This window comes from Sorex fumeus, unplaced genomic scaffold (assembly GCF_029834395.1).
Source record: "Sorex fumeus unplaced genomic scaffold, SorFum_2.1 ptg000054l, whole genome shotgun sequence".
Classification (NCBI taxonomy): Eukaryota; Metazoa; Chordata; class Mammalia; order Eulipotyphla; family Soricidae; genus Sorex; species Sorex fumeus.
This window is the reverse complement of record NW_026606111.1, coordinates 6,667,256-6,685,158: the sequence shown is the minus strand read 5'-3', so window position 1 is coordinate 6,685,158 and position 17,903 is coordinate 6,667,256. Positions and strand designations below refer to the sequence as shown.

The 17,903-nt window shown below is 48.3% G+C and overlaps 1 protein-coding gene across 1 annotated transcript in view; it reads left to right on the top strand.

The window, feature by feature from the left end:
• Positions 1-5,304: 5,304 nt before the first annotated feature.
• Positions 5,305-17,903, top strand: part of LOC130033380 (gamma-aminobutyric acid receptor subunit rho-2) — a 37,100-nt gene continuing 24,501 nt past the window's right edge. The window contains exons 1-2 of the mRNA XM_056125067.1: positions 5,305-5,424; positions 12,967-13,073. Of these exons, the coding sequence (XP_055981042.1) occupies positions 5,321-5,424; positions 12,967-13,073 (211 nt within the window). The 5' untranslated portion in view covers positions 5,305-5,320. The remainder of the gene's footprint in view (positions 5,425-12,966; positions 13,074-17,903) is intronic.

The following is a 17,903-nucleotide window of genomic DNA, read 5'->3' as shown; positions in this document are numbered from 1 at the left end:
AGCAAAAGTAAAGTTGTACTTCATGAAACAGCAATCCTTTCGTATTTCAAAAGATACCATTAAGCTAGTGAAAAGAAGATTGAAAAGACAAAGCATGGGAGAAAATATTTGCATGTGACTTCCCCAGTTTGATCCCTACTGAGGAATACACTGTATACTGTATACTGTCTAGCCCCAGGAGTAGAATTTTTTGTTTTGTTTTTGTTTGGAGGGCATAACCAGCAGTGCACAGAGGTTACTCCTGGCTTTGTACTCAAGAATTGCTCCTGGTGGTGCTCAGGGGACCATACATGATACTAAAATCAAACTCAGGTTGACTATGTGCAAGGTAAATGCCCTTCCCATTGTAATGTCGCTCTTGCTCACTGGGAATGGACTTTATTTATTTTTTAAATTTATTTATTGAATCACTGTGAGAAAAGTTATAAAGCTTTCAGGTTTAAGTCTCGGTCATACAATAATCAAACACCCCTCCCCTCACCAGTAATTATTTTTCACCATCAAGAACCCAAGTATACATACCCCTCTCACCCCTCCCAATGCCTGTGAGGCAGATGATTTCTACTTTAACTCTTTTCTTTGAATACATTCATTATTTCGACAAAAGATGTACCACTGTTGTTTGGAATTTCCCTCCAACAATCAGAACTGCTGAAAAGGCATTGTGAAATAATTTGTTTTCTATTGCTGGTTATGAAAACCATATGATGTGTGGCCACCATTGCGGCCGTGTGATTTTGGATTTCTGATATTTTATTAATTAAATCTGGGGGGATTTCTGCCAAGAGCCAGATAATTACGAGATTGGTTTCTGTGTGTCTGATGCCATGGCCATGCCAGAGCCGTTCATGGGGGGCAACTCATGGCCTCGGTTGGGTGTGAAGGACAAGCCGGTTCTGCCCCCCTAGGAATGAACATTAAAACAAATTTCCTGGATAATTCTGAGTGGTCACCTTTAGGTACCAATGAATTGGTCTCCATAGTTAATTATCCTCACTCCTTAACACATTGTAATCTATATACTGCCACATGAGAATCTGTAATTAAAAATTTGAATGAAGGTGCTGGAAAGATAGTTCAGCAGGTAGGGTGTTTGCCTTGCTTGTGGCTGACCCAGGTTCGATCCCCAACATCCCATATGACCCCCTGAATACTGCCAGAAGTGGTTCCTGAGTGCAGAGCCAAAAGTGACACTTGAGTATTGCCAGATGTGTATTGCCAAAACAAGTAATTGAAATGAAGGGTCATTGAGAGCTTTGGATCAGGCTTTGCATTTGGAAGGCGGGGATTCCATCCCTAGCATCACAGGGTCCACAAAGCACTGTAGGAAGCAGTCCTCAAGTACAGAGACAAGGAGTACTTCCTGGACTTTGTTGGGTGGTGTTAAAGCACACACACATACAGAAGAGTTTATGATGAAGTACCAAAGAGACGACACAAAGGATGAGCAGTGAGTATTTGCGTGTGGGTACCCCCAGTTTGATTCCTAGCACTGCATGGTCCCCTGAGCTCCAAGTCAGAAGTAGCCCTAGAGCTCCGCCTGGTGTGGCCCAAAACAATGTTCCAGTTTCCTCTTTTCTGCCCTCACTTTATAGCATGGCTTGTTGGTTGCTTTTTTCCCCAGAAACTCTTCTTTGGTGCCCATAGTCAACTTCCATGTCAGTCCTATGTCTTTGTTCTGGCTACCCAATCATCCTTTAAGAGCACAGATTCTCCTGGATTCTGCACTTGAACTTTTTCTCTTTACTTGGAAGATCTCACTCTTTGCTGTAGTGAGACTATATCCTCTGATGGCTCTAACTCTGTTTCTCCAGACCTTCCCCAGAGTTGCCAGGTTGATCGTCCAGCTGCCTGTTGGGCATCTGGAGGTCCAGAGCACCTCAGATTCCCTAAGTAAAAATTTATCTCATTTTTGCACCAAACTTGTCCACTTCTAAATAGGATCGGCTGATGGTGGTGCCACACACCTATTTCCAAACGACAATCCCAGTGCTCTTTGCCTGCTCTTACCTCCTACCCCATTCAGTCCGTAAAGGGGCTTCTGCTTCACAACTGGACTCTTCTATCTTCCCTTCTTAAGTCCTTTCTCCTGCCTTTAGGACAGGGCTTCATCCTCTTAAGTATTACAACTTCTCTGCTCAAAGGATTCAAGTTAAAAATATGTTAGAAAAATTAACTGGGTCTTATCATTCATTCCTTGGAGTCTTTCTTTCACAACAGAACCCCAGCTGCTTCTGAACATCTGACCGTTCCTCTCCCTGGCTCCTCTTCCATCTTCCATGTGAAGTGTATCACACTAAAGCCTCTCCAGCCCCAGGATGCAGCAATGCAACCAGTAACTGCTTCTGAACATTTAAATTCATTCTGTTCAGTAGATGGCTTGGGGCCACATGTATCTTTAAAGTTCTCTATAATTTCTAGGGTCCTTCTTTCTCTTTCTCTTTCTCTTTTTCTTTCTTTCTCTTTCCTCTTCTGTCCTCCTTTCTTTTCTTTCTCTTTCTCTTTGCTTGCTTTCTTTTTTCTCTTTCCTTCTCTTTCCTTCTTTCTTTTCTTTCTCTTTCTCTCTTTTCTTTTTCTTTGCTCACTTTTTCTTTCTTTCTCCCTTCCTTTCTTTCTCCCTCCCAACCGGTATTGATGAGGATGTGGGGAGAAAGGGACGCTCCTTCACTGCTGGTGGGAATGTTAACTGGTTCAGCCGATTTGGGAAACAGTATGGACGCTTCACAAAAAATTAGAAATTGAGCTCCCATTTTATCCAGCAATACCACTTCTAGGAATAGGAATATATCCTGGAGATGCAAAAAAGTATAGTAGAAATGACATTTGCACTTGTATGTTCACTGCCGCACTGTTTACAACAGCCAGAATCTGGAAAAAACCCGAGTGCCCAACAACAGATGACTGGTTAAGGAAACTTTGGGTCCCCCCCCCCCCCCCCGGGCAGCAAGATAGCGGCCTCCTCGGAGCTTTTTGGAAAGCCAGGTATTGTGGGAAGCCAAGAGCCCTCTCATAGACCCTGGCCGTGGTTCCCATGTTAGGAACTGCTTGGGACAGACATTGGTGACAGTCTCCCAGAACTTCCTGATCTCAGAGGATACCTGATCTATAGCCACACATCAGGCTGACAGCTTATCTGGCCTTATCTATAGCAACCTCCAGGATGCATCTACTCCCTAAGACCCTTTGATATACAAATGTAAAGCTCAGGATGCACCTACTGCCACAAGACCCTTTGATGTGCAAATGTCTACCTTGAATGTTAGGTAAAGCTCTTGTTGCTGACCTTACCATACATGGTTATATTGCTTCTGCTCCTGACTGAGCTGCCCGGACCCTATATAAACAGCCTGTATCCCTCAATAAAGCCTGTCCCTTTTTCTCTCTGTTTCTAAACTGTACTCTGTCTCTTGTGTCTCGTGTTCATTCGGTTGGTCCCTCCTTGCACCATCGGATCAATCCTCGGGCCACCTCCGTGGGCCGGAGAGTGGTTACTGGGGCCCCCTGCAAGGTATGAGCCGCAGTGATGGGGCTACTGAAACCCCGTGGGAAGGGGGGTGTTCCCGGCTCCTCCTTCACGTCCTACTGAGGTCATGAGTTGCCCCCACGAGCAGCTCTCCAGTACGGCCATAGATCCAGAGCCACAGAAACCAATCTCGTAATTATCTGGCTGTTGGCAGAAATACCTCCAGGCTTAATAAGTAAAATATCAGAAATCCAAAATCGCATGGCTGCGATTGTGGCCACGCGACATCATATGGTTTTCATAACCAGTTTTAGAAAACAAATTCTTTCACAATACCCTTTTAGCAGTTCTGATTGTTGGGTCTAAACTCTAAACAATAATGGTGCATCTTTTTTCGAAATAATGAAAGTCATCAAAGTAGATAGAGAGTTAAGTAGAATTCATCTGCCTCACAGGCATTGGGAGAGGTGGGGGGGGTGGTATATTGGGGTTTTGGTGGTGAAAAATAAGTACTGGTGAAGGGAAAGGTGTTTGATCATTGCATGACTGAGACTTAAACCTGAAAGCTTTGTAACTTTTCCCACAGTGATTCAATAAATACAAAAAATAAAATAAAATAAAATTTTAAAATATATATATATATAAAAGAAACTTTGGTACATCTACACAATGGAATACTATGCAGCTGTTAGAAAGGATGAAGTCATGAAAATTGCATAGAAGTGGATCAACATGGAGAGTATTGTGTTAAATGAATTGAGTCAGAAAGAGAGGGACAGACATAGAAAGATTGCACTCATTTGTGAATATAAATTAACAGGATGGGAGACTTACACCCAAGAATAGTAGAGATGAGTACCAGGAGGATTGCTCTGCAGCTTGGAAGCTGGTCTCACATGCTAGGGCAAAGGCAGCTCAGATAGACAAGGGACCACCAAGTAAGGGTGCTTGGAGGGCCCTCTCAGAATGGGAGATGTGTGCTGAAAGTAGACTATAGACTGAGCATGATGGCCACTTAATACCTGCATTGCAAACCACAACACCCTATAGGAGAGAGAGTAAAAGGGAATGCCCTGCCACAGAGGCAAGGTGGGGTGTGGAGGTGGTGGGGGTGGTGGGACGGATACTGGGAACATTAGTGGTGGAGAATGGGCGCTGGTGAAGGAATGGGTACTCATCATTGTATGACTGAAACGTAAGCACGAAAGTTTGTAAGTCTGTAACTGTATCTCACAGTGATTCATTAAAAAAAAAAAAAGACAAGCAAGCAAACAACATGGATTTAAGAGGAAGGCAAGCGACCTTGGCCATCAGCAAAGTAGTTGAAGAAGAAAGCAAGTGACGCTTGGAGGATGGTTCCTGTAGTGTATTCAGCCCCTCGGAACCCGGACATGCTGCTCTCTCTCCAGACACAGTCTCCCGTGCAGATGTGCTTCCTGCTGGCTGTGAGCGAGTGGTGGCAGACTTGCAGCAGGCACAGATTATGGCATGATCAAGAGATTTACTTTTTTTTTTCTTTTTTATGTAACAGTTTTAACCAAAGCTGTTCTAGGACTCAACGGAAGCCGTTTCATGGAAGAACAAGCTTGTTGCCTAATGGCCAATCACTCGGCAGCAGGGAGGCGAGCCTTGGGGTTCAGGTCACGTTCTGGAGGGTTGGAGGGGGCAAGGGGGTACAGGCATGGTATCCAGTATTAAATCAGGCAGATCAGCCTCTCCCCCCTCCCCCCCCCTTCGCCATGCCATGCTGGGGCTGAGAAGCAGCAGGCTGGGCAGCCAGACGGGCTAAGCCCAGGAGACTTGCCTGCGGCAGTTGTTCAAAATCAGTGTGTGGCCTCCGGCACAGACACACCCAAGATGCTGCCTCTCACCAGACTGATGTGCTTGTTTTGCCTGATGGTTCTTGTGGAGAACAGAAAGCCCACACCGAGGAGATGGCCAAGGCACCTGGACACGAGGAGGTAAAGTTGGGGTGGGGGCTTTCCAGGAGTCTGAGGCTTCTTTGGGGCCTCTTTTCTAGCCTGGCGAGGTACTCCAGTCTCCCACAAGTTACCGGGGAGCAAAGCCAGATGGTGCCAAGTGTTTGTTGGGTGCCTGTCCTCAGACATAGCATTTGATTTTAAAGAGTGTTGATGATGTCATGCATAAAATGTCCGTAAATTTCCTGGTGGGTCTGAGCCTGACATCCTGTGGTACCGCAGGCCAGTGTCTCTACCTTCCTCCAGCAGCATCCCCTCTGACACACCGCCCCCACCCCCCATCCTCCTGGTTGGCCTCCCATTCTCCTGCAATGGTTCCCCATTTATTTTTCCTCCTATGGCCCTCTTGGAGTATCCTGGGAGCCCACAGGGGGCCATATGGAGCCTAATTGAGGAAGCAATGCCATAGGTGGCCTATAAATACATAACTAAATGTTTTATTTTGAATGATTAGAAAAAAAATTAACTAAAAGTTATTTTGGTTAAATTGTTGTAGGGCTGGAGCAATAGCACAACGGATAGGGTGTTTGCCTTGCACGCAGCTGACCCAGGTTCGATTCCCAGCATCCCAATGGTCCCCTGAGCACTGCCAGGAGTAACTCCTGAGTGCAGAGCCAGGAGTAACCCCTGTGAATCACCAGGTGTGACCCAAAAAAAGAAAAAAACATTTTAAATAATAATAATTAAATTGTTGTGTTTTTTTGTTGTTGTTTTTGTTTTTGTTTTTGTTGGGTGGGAATGTTCCCTGCAGTGATCAGGAGCTATTTCTGGCTCTGGGCTCAGAAGTGACCCCTGGAGGTGTTCAGGGGACCATATGTGGACCATATTGACCCAGGGATATGATCAACAAAGCTGCATGCAAGACACTTGCCTCCCCTCCAGCACTCTCTCTCCTGCCCTTCTGGAAGTGTTTTGCTTGGGAGTAACCTCATGCTGGGGACCTGTGTGCAGTCCCTGCCCACAATGCTGTCAAGGTGGACGGGTCCAGAGCTGTGCTCACAGAGCTGGGGGTCATGCCTGTATTGGGGACAGGGTGAGGGCTGCAGTCCCGAGAAGGGGTGGGGTTGGGGATGGCACATAGTCTCTGGCACTAGGTTACCAGAAATGAAATCTATCTGTTGGCAGCAGCAAATGCCTTTTCCCCAGGTAATAGACGCATTCCCAAGAAATACCGATCAAGCTGAGAATTTGTATTCCGAGCCATGGTGTGACAAAGTGCCCCAGTAACTTGGCTGAAGTGATAGCACAGCGGTAGGGCGTTTGCCTTGCACGCAGCCAACATGGCCGACCTGAGTTCGATTCCTCCGCCCCTCTCGGAGAGCCCGGCAAAGCTACCGAGAGTATCTCGCCTGCACGGCAAAGCACGTATTCAATATGCCACCCGTGACGTATTCAATATGCCAAACACAGTAACAACAAAGTCTCCAATGGAGACGTTACTGGGCCCGCTCGAGCAAATCGATGATCAACGGGAGGGCCTTTACTTTCTTTACTTTAACTTGGGTGGGAACAGAGGGCCAGAGGGCTCATGCTGGGGAGAGCATCACCCCACTGAGCCTTGATGCAGACAGGTGAAGCTCCACAGGCTGCTGCGACACCTCTTCAGGGCTCCCTGCTCTGCGGCCAGCACCAGAGGTCACTGATGGGATGCCCTGGTCAGCGGATCCAGCCATCACCCCACCTCTAACTCTGTGAAGTGTGAAGAGGTGTGTGTGAGGAAAAAAGCTCCGGGAAAAAGAAGCTTGGGGAACCTGGTTTACACTGATGGTGCTCAGGGCTTACTCTAGGCGCTGCACTCTGAGATCACTCCTGGAGGAATCTGGGGGGCGGGCATGTGGGGTCCCAGGGATCAAACCCTGGTCTTAAAGTCACTTCTGGCAGACTTGGGTGACTTGGGGAACCAATGGGGTGCCAGGAATTGAATCCAGGTTGGCCAGGTAAGGCAAGCACTCTAACCATTGTTCTATCCTACCCCAAGAGTCTCTTGTTTTCTGTTAACTCGAAGGCACAAGTGCTTCCCACAGCTTGCTTATGGCTCAGGAGATCTGGGAATGAGATCTTGGAGCCATTCAGTTTGGAGGAGGAGTCCTGTCTGAGAATGTCTGTCCCCTAAGAACACACAAGGCAAGTGCCTTACCTACTGTACTATCTCCCGGGCCCTGCCTCCATTTAATTTTTTAATTAAAAATGTTTAAATTGGGAGGCCATACCCAGCAGTGTTAGGGGGATCTCCTCCCAGTTCTATGCCCAGCAGTTGCTCAGGGGACCCTGTACTGTGGTCCTGGGGTCGAATTTTGGCCTTCTCCTTCAAAGCCTGCACTCAGCCCCTTGGGCTAGCTCTTTGACCCAAGGTTTATACCATTTTATATTATTTGTTTTTAAGGCAGTCATAATAATAATTCAATAGTTTCCATGTATTGATTCACTTACTCCTCACTAGACTGGCCTGAGATAGATACTTTTACAAAAGTAGAAAGCTAGGCAAAGAAGTTCTAGGCTTGCCCACAGCACACGGCTCCTCAATGGCAGAATCTGAATTAGGCCTCTCAGACGTTTAGTTCTGAGCCTCTCAGAACTCCCCCAGAGCAGGGTATGCTACAGAGAGGGGTGATGGGGCCAAGGTGGAGGATCGGGGGCCACAGTCCTGACTTACTCCTGGCTCTGTGCTCAGGGGTTCCTATAGCACTTTAAACAGATGCCTCTATGGTAGATATTCTAGAACCTTTACTATGTAAAGGGCTTAGTCAATCTGGAAGAGGGCTTACAGTCTGCAGTGTTTCTCAAACTAAAACAAAAACACATCCCACCGTCCTTGGCCTTTGTAATTATTATCTTATGAGACAGCTGTCCACAGAGCATCTTTTTTTCTTTTTTGTTGTTTTTTTGGGGTCACACCCAGAGGCTTACTCCTGATTTTGCACTCAGGGATCACTTCTGGAAGACTTGGGGGACTTGGGGGACCAATGGGGTGTCAGGGATTGAATCCAGGTTGCCCATGTGTAAGGCAAGTGCTCTACTCTACCCACGACTCTATCCCAAGAGTCTTATTTTCTGTTAACTCAAACGCATAAGCGCTTCCCACAGCTTGCTCATGGCTCAGTAGACCTGGAGTGTAAGTTCCTGAGTTACTCAGCTTGGAGGAGGAGTCATGACCGAGAGTGTCTGTCCCCTAAGAACAGTGCTGGGGTGAGCACACACTCCCCCAGCAGCCTGGGCTGTCACCACCTTGTTAGTCTTCAAAGGACCAGAAACTTTTCCAGGCACCTCCTGTACCAACCTGAGACAAGCTGTATCTGACCCTTAGGGAGAGGAGATTCCTGGAATTCTTCCTTCCTTCCCTCCCCCTTCCCTCCCTCCTTCCCTCTCTCCCTCCCTCCTTCCTTCCTCTCTCTTTCTCTCTCCTTCCTTCTTTCCTTCCTTCCTTCCTTCCTTCCTTCCTTCCTTCCTTCCTTCCTTCCTTCTTTCCTCCCTCCCTCCCTCCCTCTTTCCTTCCTTCCTTCCTTCCTTTCTTTCTTTCTTTCTTTCTTTCTTTCTTTCTTTCTTTCTTTCTTTCTCTCTTTCTGTCCGTCTCTCTTTCTCTCTTTCTTTCTTTCTTTCTTTCTTTCTTTCTTTCTCTCTTTCTGTTTCTTTCTTTCTTCTGCCTGTCTTTTTCTTTCTCTCTCTCTCTCTTTCTTTCTTTCTTTCTTTCTTTCTTTCTTCTTTCTGTCTCTTTCTTTCTGTCTGTCCATCTATCTTTCTTTCCTTCTGTTCATCTCTCTTTCTCTCTGTCTTTCTCTTTCTTTCTTTCTTTCTTTCTTTCTTTCTTTCTCTTCCTTCCTTCCCTCCCTACCTCCCTACCTCCCTCCTTCCCTCCTTCCTTCTTCCTTCCTTCCTTCCTTCCTTCCTCTCTCTCTCTCCCTCCCTTCTTTCTTTCTTTCTTTCTTTCTTTCTTTCTTTCTTCCTTCCTTTCTTAAAATGCCAGAGCAGATGGGGGGAAATGAGCATATACAAATAATATTAAACAATCATTGAACGGAGGTTGGGGGAAAAGGGTAAAAAAAATCTTGCTTTGGGCTAAGGAATATGATTCACGTGAGAGGCCTCAACTTGGATCCTTGGCAGTTTGACCCTTGACCAAGCACAGTACCACACTGCCCTTGCCCCCCATGCCCCATTTCCACTGGGTCTGAGCACCCCCGCTCTGGGCGGTATTCATTGTAGGTCCCCAAGCTTCCTCCCCTGGCACTGCTGGACATGGCCACTATTAAAAAGAAGGAGAAGGAATTGCGTGGGAGAACTTGATTCTAGGCCTTTCTGCATCCACTAAGGTGTGTACACGGCCAATCCTGTCTGAGAAATTCAAAGTTATTCACGCATAAGGATAGGCCACTAATTGTGAGTGATTCCATTCTGCCTAGATCTTTCTCATTTGCTCATCTCATCTCTGTAGATAGATCCCTCTCCTGAAAGTTCTGCCAACACACACACACACACACACACACACGCATGCATGCACATGACACATCCCACCCATTCGCACATTCAGTTAACACAGTCTCACAGTCATTTCACGCATGGACACATGGATGCACACACCCTGGTCTCACTCGGTCAGGACTCCCTCCCCTTCAGCCTGCCTCCCTGCACCCTGAGGAGACCCACAGAGCCATGATCCAGTCCAGCACCCGCTCCTCCGAGCTACCTGGTGTTTCTTGTGATGGAATTGCCACCTGCAGAGCCAATTCATCATCTGGGATTTGCTTGTCCTCTTCTCCCTGCCCCACAATCCAGTCAGGGACCTCCCTTCTCTCAGGAGCTTCTCCCAAGGGCTGAGCCTGAGATCGGGGCTCTGCACCTCCTGGCCTTGCCAGTGGGCCTCCCTCCATTGTGTCCTGCCTCCCAGGTGCCCCCAGCTGCCCCAGGTGTCCCTTTCTTGGGAGCGGAGTCTGTGCTTGACTCGGAAGCAGCTCTGCTCCTACGCATCCCAGAACATTTCTCTGAATGAGTGGTGTCAGCTGTCAGGGAAGGCTCTGCGGCTCAGTCACTCAGCTGGGTATGTGACCCCCTTTCCAGATCTTTCTGGGTTTCTTCTCTTCAAGGTAAAGAGGGCTTGTCAGACCTTCCACGGTGGAGCCGGGTTGCAGGTCAGCATGGGTGGCATGTTGATGGGGCCACTGCCGCAAGGAGAAGTGATTCAAGGAAACGTCATTAGTGGCTGCTCTATTGCTGTCAAGTAAATCTCCACATGTAGCATGAACCCTGCATCTCAGAGACATGGCGAGGACACTTTTCTCTCTCTCTGCCCAGGCTGCTTGGAAGCCCCACAAAAGTTCTACAAGTCCCCACTCGGTCAGTGACCAGGGCCCAGCCACACCCATGGAAGGATGAATCAAGAGCATTTGACTCCCACAAATAGCCCAAAACATGGGATTAGTGACCTGTTATTCACTGTCACTGTCCTCCCATTGTTCATCGATTTGCTTGAGCGGGCCCAGTAACGTCTCCATTGTGATACTTGTTACTGTGTTTGGCATATCGAATACACCACGGGGAGCTGGCTTCAGAGTATTATTTAAGGGAATAATACTCTGTTATTATTCCTTTAAAACTTCTGACTCTCACGAGCTGCACTTTCTACTTTGCTAGGGTGCTGCTCTTCCAGCCCACCTGCTCCCCTACTCACTGCCTTTAGATGGATATGGGAGGGGGGTGGCAGGGTGGTGAGTGTGGGACTCCTTGAAGGCTCCCCACCAGACCCTCACATGCCACAGGTCTGGGGTAGTCGCCATGTTCAGTCAAGGGAGACAGGCAGGGGACGGGAGGAGGGGGCGGTCCCACTGGACTCTCCTTGGAGGTGTAGCTGCAATGGGCTTGTGTCAAAGCATCTTTGATCGTGGCATCTCCCCATCTCTCTAACACCCTCAGTGCAGAAAAACAGAAAAAGTCTTTTCCTGGTTTTTTTGGGTTTTTTTTTTTTTTGCTTTTTGGGTCACACCCAGCGATGCACAGGGGTTACTCCTGGCTCTGCACTCAGGAATTACCCCTGGCGATGCTCAGGGGACCATATGGGATGCTGGGAATTGAACCCGGGTCGGCTGCATGCAAGGCAAACACCCTACCCGCTGTGCTATTGCTCTAGTCACCCTGTTTGTTTTTTGGGGTCTCACCTGGTGAGCTCTGTGCTTGGGTGTCATCTCTCATGGTGGTGAGGGATTGAATCTGGATCCCCTGCACGGCATTAAGTTATATCTCCCTGGCTCCAAAAGGATTTTTTATAAGTTAAAAACAAAAGTTTGTTTTATTTAGGCACCATGATATATACAAAGCTGTTAATTCCAGCCTACAAGGTTCCAATTCCAAATCCAGCCGCAGGGTCAGTTCTCTCTCCAGTTACTGTGGTACCTGACCACCCCACCCTACATCCTTAGCAAAGTCTTTTTAAAAATTTTTTAAGGATTATTGTTTGGGTTACATACTTAAAATAGTGTTAACTCATGGTTTTGACATACACAGTTACCTCACCCCTCTACCACGACAGTGTCCAAGTCCCTTTTCAAACAATTTTGGGTTTTAATGAAAAGTGAAAAAAATACCATATGCCTATCACCAATAAGTAGACATTGTCATTGTAAACTTGTTTTTTAAGTGTTGCCAAAGTATTTTGGGCCTTTTTCTTTTTCTTTTTTTTCTTTTCTTTTTTTTTTTTTTTTGGATGCTACATCTAGTGCTGTTCAGGTGCTGCTTCTACTTCGGTGCTCAGGAGACCATTGATCCGGGCCTTCCACATGCAAAGCAAGTGCTCAGCCCAGTGAGCTCTCCCTGACCCCTAACTAACTTAAATTTAAGTCGCTACATGGAGATAGTGGCCACTTCATTAGACCCTCCATGGAGAGAATAGAAGTTGAGGAGGATTCTTTCTTTTTTCTTTTCTTTTGGTTTTGGGGCCACACCTGGCACTGCTCAGGGCTTACTCCTTACCCTGTGCTCAGGGATCAGTCCTGGTAGTGGGGAATATGGAGTGCTGGGGATCAAACTGGCTTGACTATATAAGGCAAGTGCCTTAATATTTGTCCTGTCTCTCTGACCCCAAATCAGCATTTTAACACTTGGTATTTGTGTCAGAATGTTATTAACCATAAAGGTAGTATTAGAATAATGTAAATCTTTGAGAAATAAAACAAGCCATCATCATTCTTCACCAGCCAACCCAACTCTTGTCCTGCAATCATAACTTTTGATAAGATCATTCACTCAGACCTCGCCAAGGGGGGAATGCTAGCCTACCCAGGAGGTTCTAGAAGGCCCCAGCCCTCAGGTGGGTTGGCTGTGAGGACCTGTGGCAGGAAATGTGAGGCGGGGGATGAGATCTTGCAGCTCCTGACCTCCCTTGAAAGGAGAAGAAGCTGGCAGGACAGAAAGACAACATCTGATAGGACAGAAAGACAACGTTTGACAGGAACTTGTCACTCCAAACCATCACCTCAGAGTCTGGGAAATGTCTCAGGGAAACATTCACAGGGAAATGTCTCGTACTTGTCTTTGCAGTCACTTGTACAAGAAGCACCCAGATGTGACCAAGTCCGGCCCAGGAAAGCCTCAGCCCCTCCTGAGAGTGGACAACCATGACTTCACCATGAGGCCCGCCTTTGGAGGTAGGATTGTACCAGGAGGGCTGGGCCTGCTGCCCAGTGCCTCTCCCCAGCTGGGTCCTTCCCCCTGCAGCAGAGAGCTGGGGGCAGTAAGTGGGAAGCTGAGGGACCATTTCCCTTCAGAAAGGAGACTGCCCACCATCCCACCATGTCTGGAAAACTGTCAGGGTCTGGACACAAAATGCTACCCGACTTCTGTGGTCCTCTTCCAGGTCACCTGTTTTTCCAATGCAGCCACAGGGATGATACCGCCGCCTCTGCAGGGCCCCAGATCGCAGGCCTGAGAATGTGTGTGTGTGTGTGTGCGCGTGTGCGTGTGTGGTGGGTTTGTGGGCTCTGACACCTCTTTACTACTCATGGAGTATCCAGTGGGTGTTGAAAAAACTCGAGGAGTAGGAAACTGTGCTCACCTTCTTTACTCAAGATACACACGTTCCTCTGGTACCCCCAGGGCCGCCCCTTTGCTCTCTCAGAGTCCTGGGGCTCTCCCTGCTCTCTCAGGGTCTGGGACAGCAGAGGCCTCAGCAGACAGTCCTGGTGGCAGCTCTTCTATTCGCCCTGATGTTAGGGTGGATGGGACAGCAGCAGCTGAGGCCCACCTCTCTTTCTGCCCCCACATGTGGTCTGCTCGCCCGGAACCTTTCCAGGGCTCATGGATGTAGGTCTCCTGCTGTGTTTTCTCTCTGTCTCTGTCTCTGTCTCTGTCTCTGTCTCTGTCTCTCTCTCTCTCTCTCTCTCTCTCTCTCTCCCCCCTCCCCTGATGTCCCTGGGTTCTCTGGGCTCATCTCCATGGCCACAGGCAGTGACAGGGTGAAAGCACCCCTTGGCTAACTGTTCACTACTAGCTTGCTTACTCAGGGGTCCCTCCTTCCTCTGCCTTGCTCATTCTCTCTGACTCCTATAGTCTTGGGGAACATAAACACACCCTCTGCCTCTTTCTTTCTCTCTCTCATTTTTGGAACACAGCCAGCCGTGCTCAGAGCTTACTCCTGCCTCTGCCCTCCGGAACCACTCCTGACCATGCTGGAGGACCACATATGTGGTGCCAGGGATTAAACCTGGGCTGGCCACCAGCAAGGCAAAGAGCCTGCAGGCTCTGCATTCTCATTCCAACCCTGGGAAACCTATTCTGTAGGTAAACAGGATGGAGTGAGCTCTGTGCCAAGTCTCCTTCCCTACAAATGCTGAAATAGTCACATATTCAGAAGTTCAAGGTTCTGCCATTTTGTCTGAATCCCATTTCCAGGGTCCCTATCCTCAAGGTCTCACTATTTTGCCCCAACTCACTCCCATTCCAGGCTGCTGAACAGGCACAGAGCGTCTTTCAGGCCAAAGGCCTAAGTGTGCTCCACATGGGAGAAAGGTGCTCAAGACTCCCAGTCTCAGAGACACACCCACAGAGCACAGCTGGTGTCTGTCCCCTCCCCCACTGGAGTGTGAGGGTGGGGGTGGGGGACACAGAATGCCTGAGATGCAGGCCACAGCCCCACTTGTGCCTGTGGGGAAACTGAGGCCAGAAGTTTTCTGGTCCTGGAGCCGGAGATAAAACAGCAGGTAGGGCATTTGTCTTGCATGCAGCCGACCCGGGTTCGATCCCTGGCATCCAGTATGGTCCCCTGAGCACCACCAGGAGTGATTCCTGAGTGCAGAGCCAGAAGTAACCCCTGAGCATCACTGGGTGTGGCCCCCAAAAAACAAAACCAAAACCAAACTAAACAAACAGAAGTTTTCTGGCCCTCACCCTGTTGAGCCGGCAGCCCTTCTCCATGTTCTCTGTTTCCTGTCCCAGCGTTCATGGGAAAAATCTTCCAAGGCTTGGTGGCAAGCTCCCCGTGACGTATTCGATATGCCAGACACAGTAACAACAAAGTCTCCAATGGAGACGTTACTGGGCCCACTCGAGCAAATCGATGATCAACGGGAGGGCCTTTAATTAATTAATTATATATAATATTTATATAATAGCACTGTAGCACTGTCTTCCCATTGTTCATAGATTTGCTTGAGCGGACACCAGTAACATCTCCATTGTGAGGCTTGTTGTTACTGTTTTTAGCATATCGAATACATCATGGGGAGCTTTCTAGGCTCTGCCGTGCAGGCGGGATACTCTCGGTAGCTTGCCAGGCTCTCCAAGAGGGGCAGAGGAATCGAACCGGGGTCAGCTGCATGCAAGGCGAATGCACTATCTGCTGTGCTATAGCTCCAGCCCATTTATATAATAATAATAATAAAAATTTTGCGCTTTTTGGGTCACACCCAGCAATGGACAGGGGTTGCTCCTGGCTCATGCACTCAGGAATTACCCCTGGAGGTGCCCGGGGGACCATATGGGATGCTGGGAATTGAACCCGGGTCGGCCTTGTGCACGGCAAACGCCCTACCCGCTGTGCTATCACTCCAGCCCCAATAATAATACAATTTTTAAAAAGCACTTTGGCAATGGGGTGCACCCTACAAGGCCCCCCAGCCCAGCTTGGGAGTCCCCCTCTTCCCTACAAAAGTCAAAGTTTGTTCAGTTTCCTGCCCTGGGAGGTGGTGTTACAGGATTTTATTTATTTATTTATTTGCTTTTTTTGGGTCACACCCAGCAATGCTCAGGGGTTACTCCTGGCTCTGCGTTCAGGAATTACTCCTGGCAGTGCTTAGGGGGCCCTATGGGATGCCGGGGATTGAACCCAGGTCGGCCGCATGCAAGGCAAATGCCCTACCCACTGTACTATGTCACTCCAGCTGACTTTATTTTTTTTTTTTTTTTTTGCTTTTTGGGTCACACCCGGCAATACTCAGGGGTTACTCCTGGCTCTGCACTCAGGCATTACTACTGGTGGTGGACCACATAGGATGCCAGGGGTAAAACCCAGGTCAACAGTGTATAAGGCAAATGCCCTCCCCACTGTACTATTGCTCCAGCCCCTGACCAGCATAACCACAGGAACCTGAACCTCCAGCCCCTCCAGGTGGTGGAGGCTTTTAAAAGGGCGATTTGACAGGTTCATTGCACAACGGACATCTAAAAGTTCTTTTGGTTGACCTTGGCGTGGCTAACACAAACCAGTAGTCACGGGCGGTAAAGGCAAACCCACTGGACAAGGCCCCCAGGCACTGACGCCCAACAGCAGACCAGGACTAAGGGAACAGACAGCTAATGAGAACAGCCTGAGACAGCGAAGACGCTCACAACGGGGGTCTCAGGGTGACAGCAAGGAGCAGGGGGCCCCACAGGCAAGGCTCAAAGCTTTTGGAACCTGTTTGCCGTTGGAAATGGGGCCATTCCTGCCAGTTCCGGGGTTGTGGGGATTAAAGGAGATAATGTCTGTCAAGCCCCTGGCTCGCTTGTGTTGCTTAACCCCCAGAAAACCCAGCTGTCAGCCCTTCTCTTGAGTGACTGTTAAGGGATTAGGACTTGAATGTATTCCAGAGGCCTTTGCATTTTAAAAGGCTTCAAAGCCACCCACTCCATGCCTGAGTCCCAGCACCTGCCCAGCTGAAAGAGCCAAGTGGGCAGTGGGCGTGGGCGGCAGATCGCAGGCCAGCTCAGGTCAGCTCCGGAGGCTGCAGTGTTCCTAAGAGTCTGTTCCTTTAGGGGCTCACCCACTGTCATCCTGCCAAGGAATTATCTGTTTATTTGTTTATCGTGGTGTTGGGGTTACTCTGGGCAGTGCTTATGGGCTACTCTTAGCTCGGTGCTTGGGGTGCTTGGGGTCCAGGATTTGAACCTGGACCTCCTATGTGCAAAGCATTGCTCCAGCCCTTTTGAACAATCTCTCCAACGCCTCTGTCTATAAATTTTATGAAAACAAAGCTTTTCTAAATAACTTTTTAAAAAATTTAAATGTATTATTAGTGTGATTGTGCAGAGGCCATGCCTAAATGCCCAGAACTTACTCCTGGCTCTGGGGGGCGGGAGGGGAGGGGGTGCTTCAAGCAGTGTCAGCCAAGGGCTGTGTTGCCTTAATCTCTGTAACATCTCTCCTACCCCAAATATGCAGCTTTACAGAAAGTGTATTCGGCGCCCAAGTGATAGCACAGCGAGGAGGATATTTGCCTTGCAAATGGCCAACCCAGGTTCAATCCCCAGCATCCCATATGGTCCCCTGAGCCCTGTGAGGAGTAATTGCTGTGTGCAGAGCCAGGAGTAACCCCTAAGCATTGCTGGGTGTGGCCAAAAACCAACCAAACAAAATAGCTGTATTTGCTTCAGAGGTCCAAGTCCTCCCAAAGTTCCTGGAACAGGAAGTTCTCCCTTGCTTTTCTTACAGGAAGTCAGGTAAGATGCAGAGGGCCAGATAAGCCAGCAGAGGCAATAGTAAACAGTAGTGTCGAGAATGATAAACACCATCAGGGCAGTGTCTCCTGGCCAGGCATAATTCTCTAATCAAGCTGCCCCATACATGATCTCATTGTCCTTCTCATAGCACCTGAGAGACAGATGCTAGGATTACCCACAGATGGACAAACCGAGTCACCACAAGGTTAAAAGGCCTGCTCCCTCCGAGCTGGGTTTCTCCCTGGTCTCCTCTGCCTGTATATCTCACATCGCAGCATGGACAAATTTATCAGGTAGTGTGGGGAGAGTGTCCAGGGACCACTATACTCTTAGGGGAAATCTCTGAAAATGTCTTTATTTCTTTTAAAATCCAAAGGACAAAAAGTTAGAAGAGAAAACCTTTTTTTTTTTCTATATCATGTTACTTTAGTATTTGTCTTTATAGCAATACAGTCATAACATATGTCCCTTCCTATTACTTATGGAAGGAGAGGCCCATAAAGACCAACACAACATTTTTCTGCGGGGTGGTTGTGTTGGCTGTGCATGCACTGAAATGACTC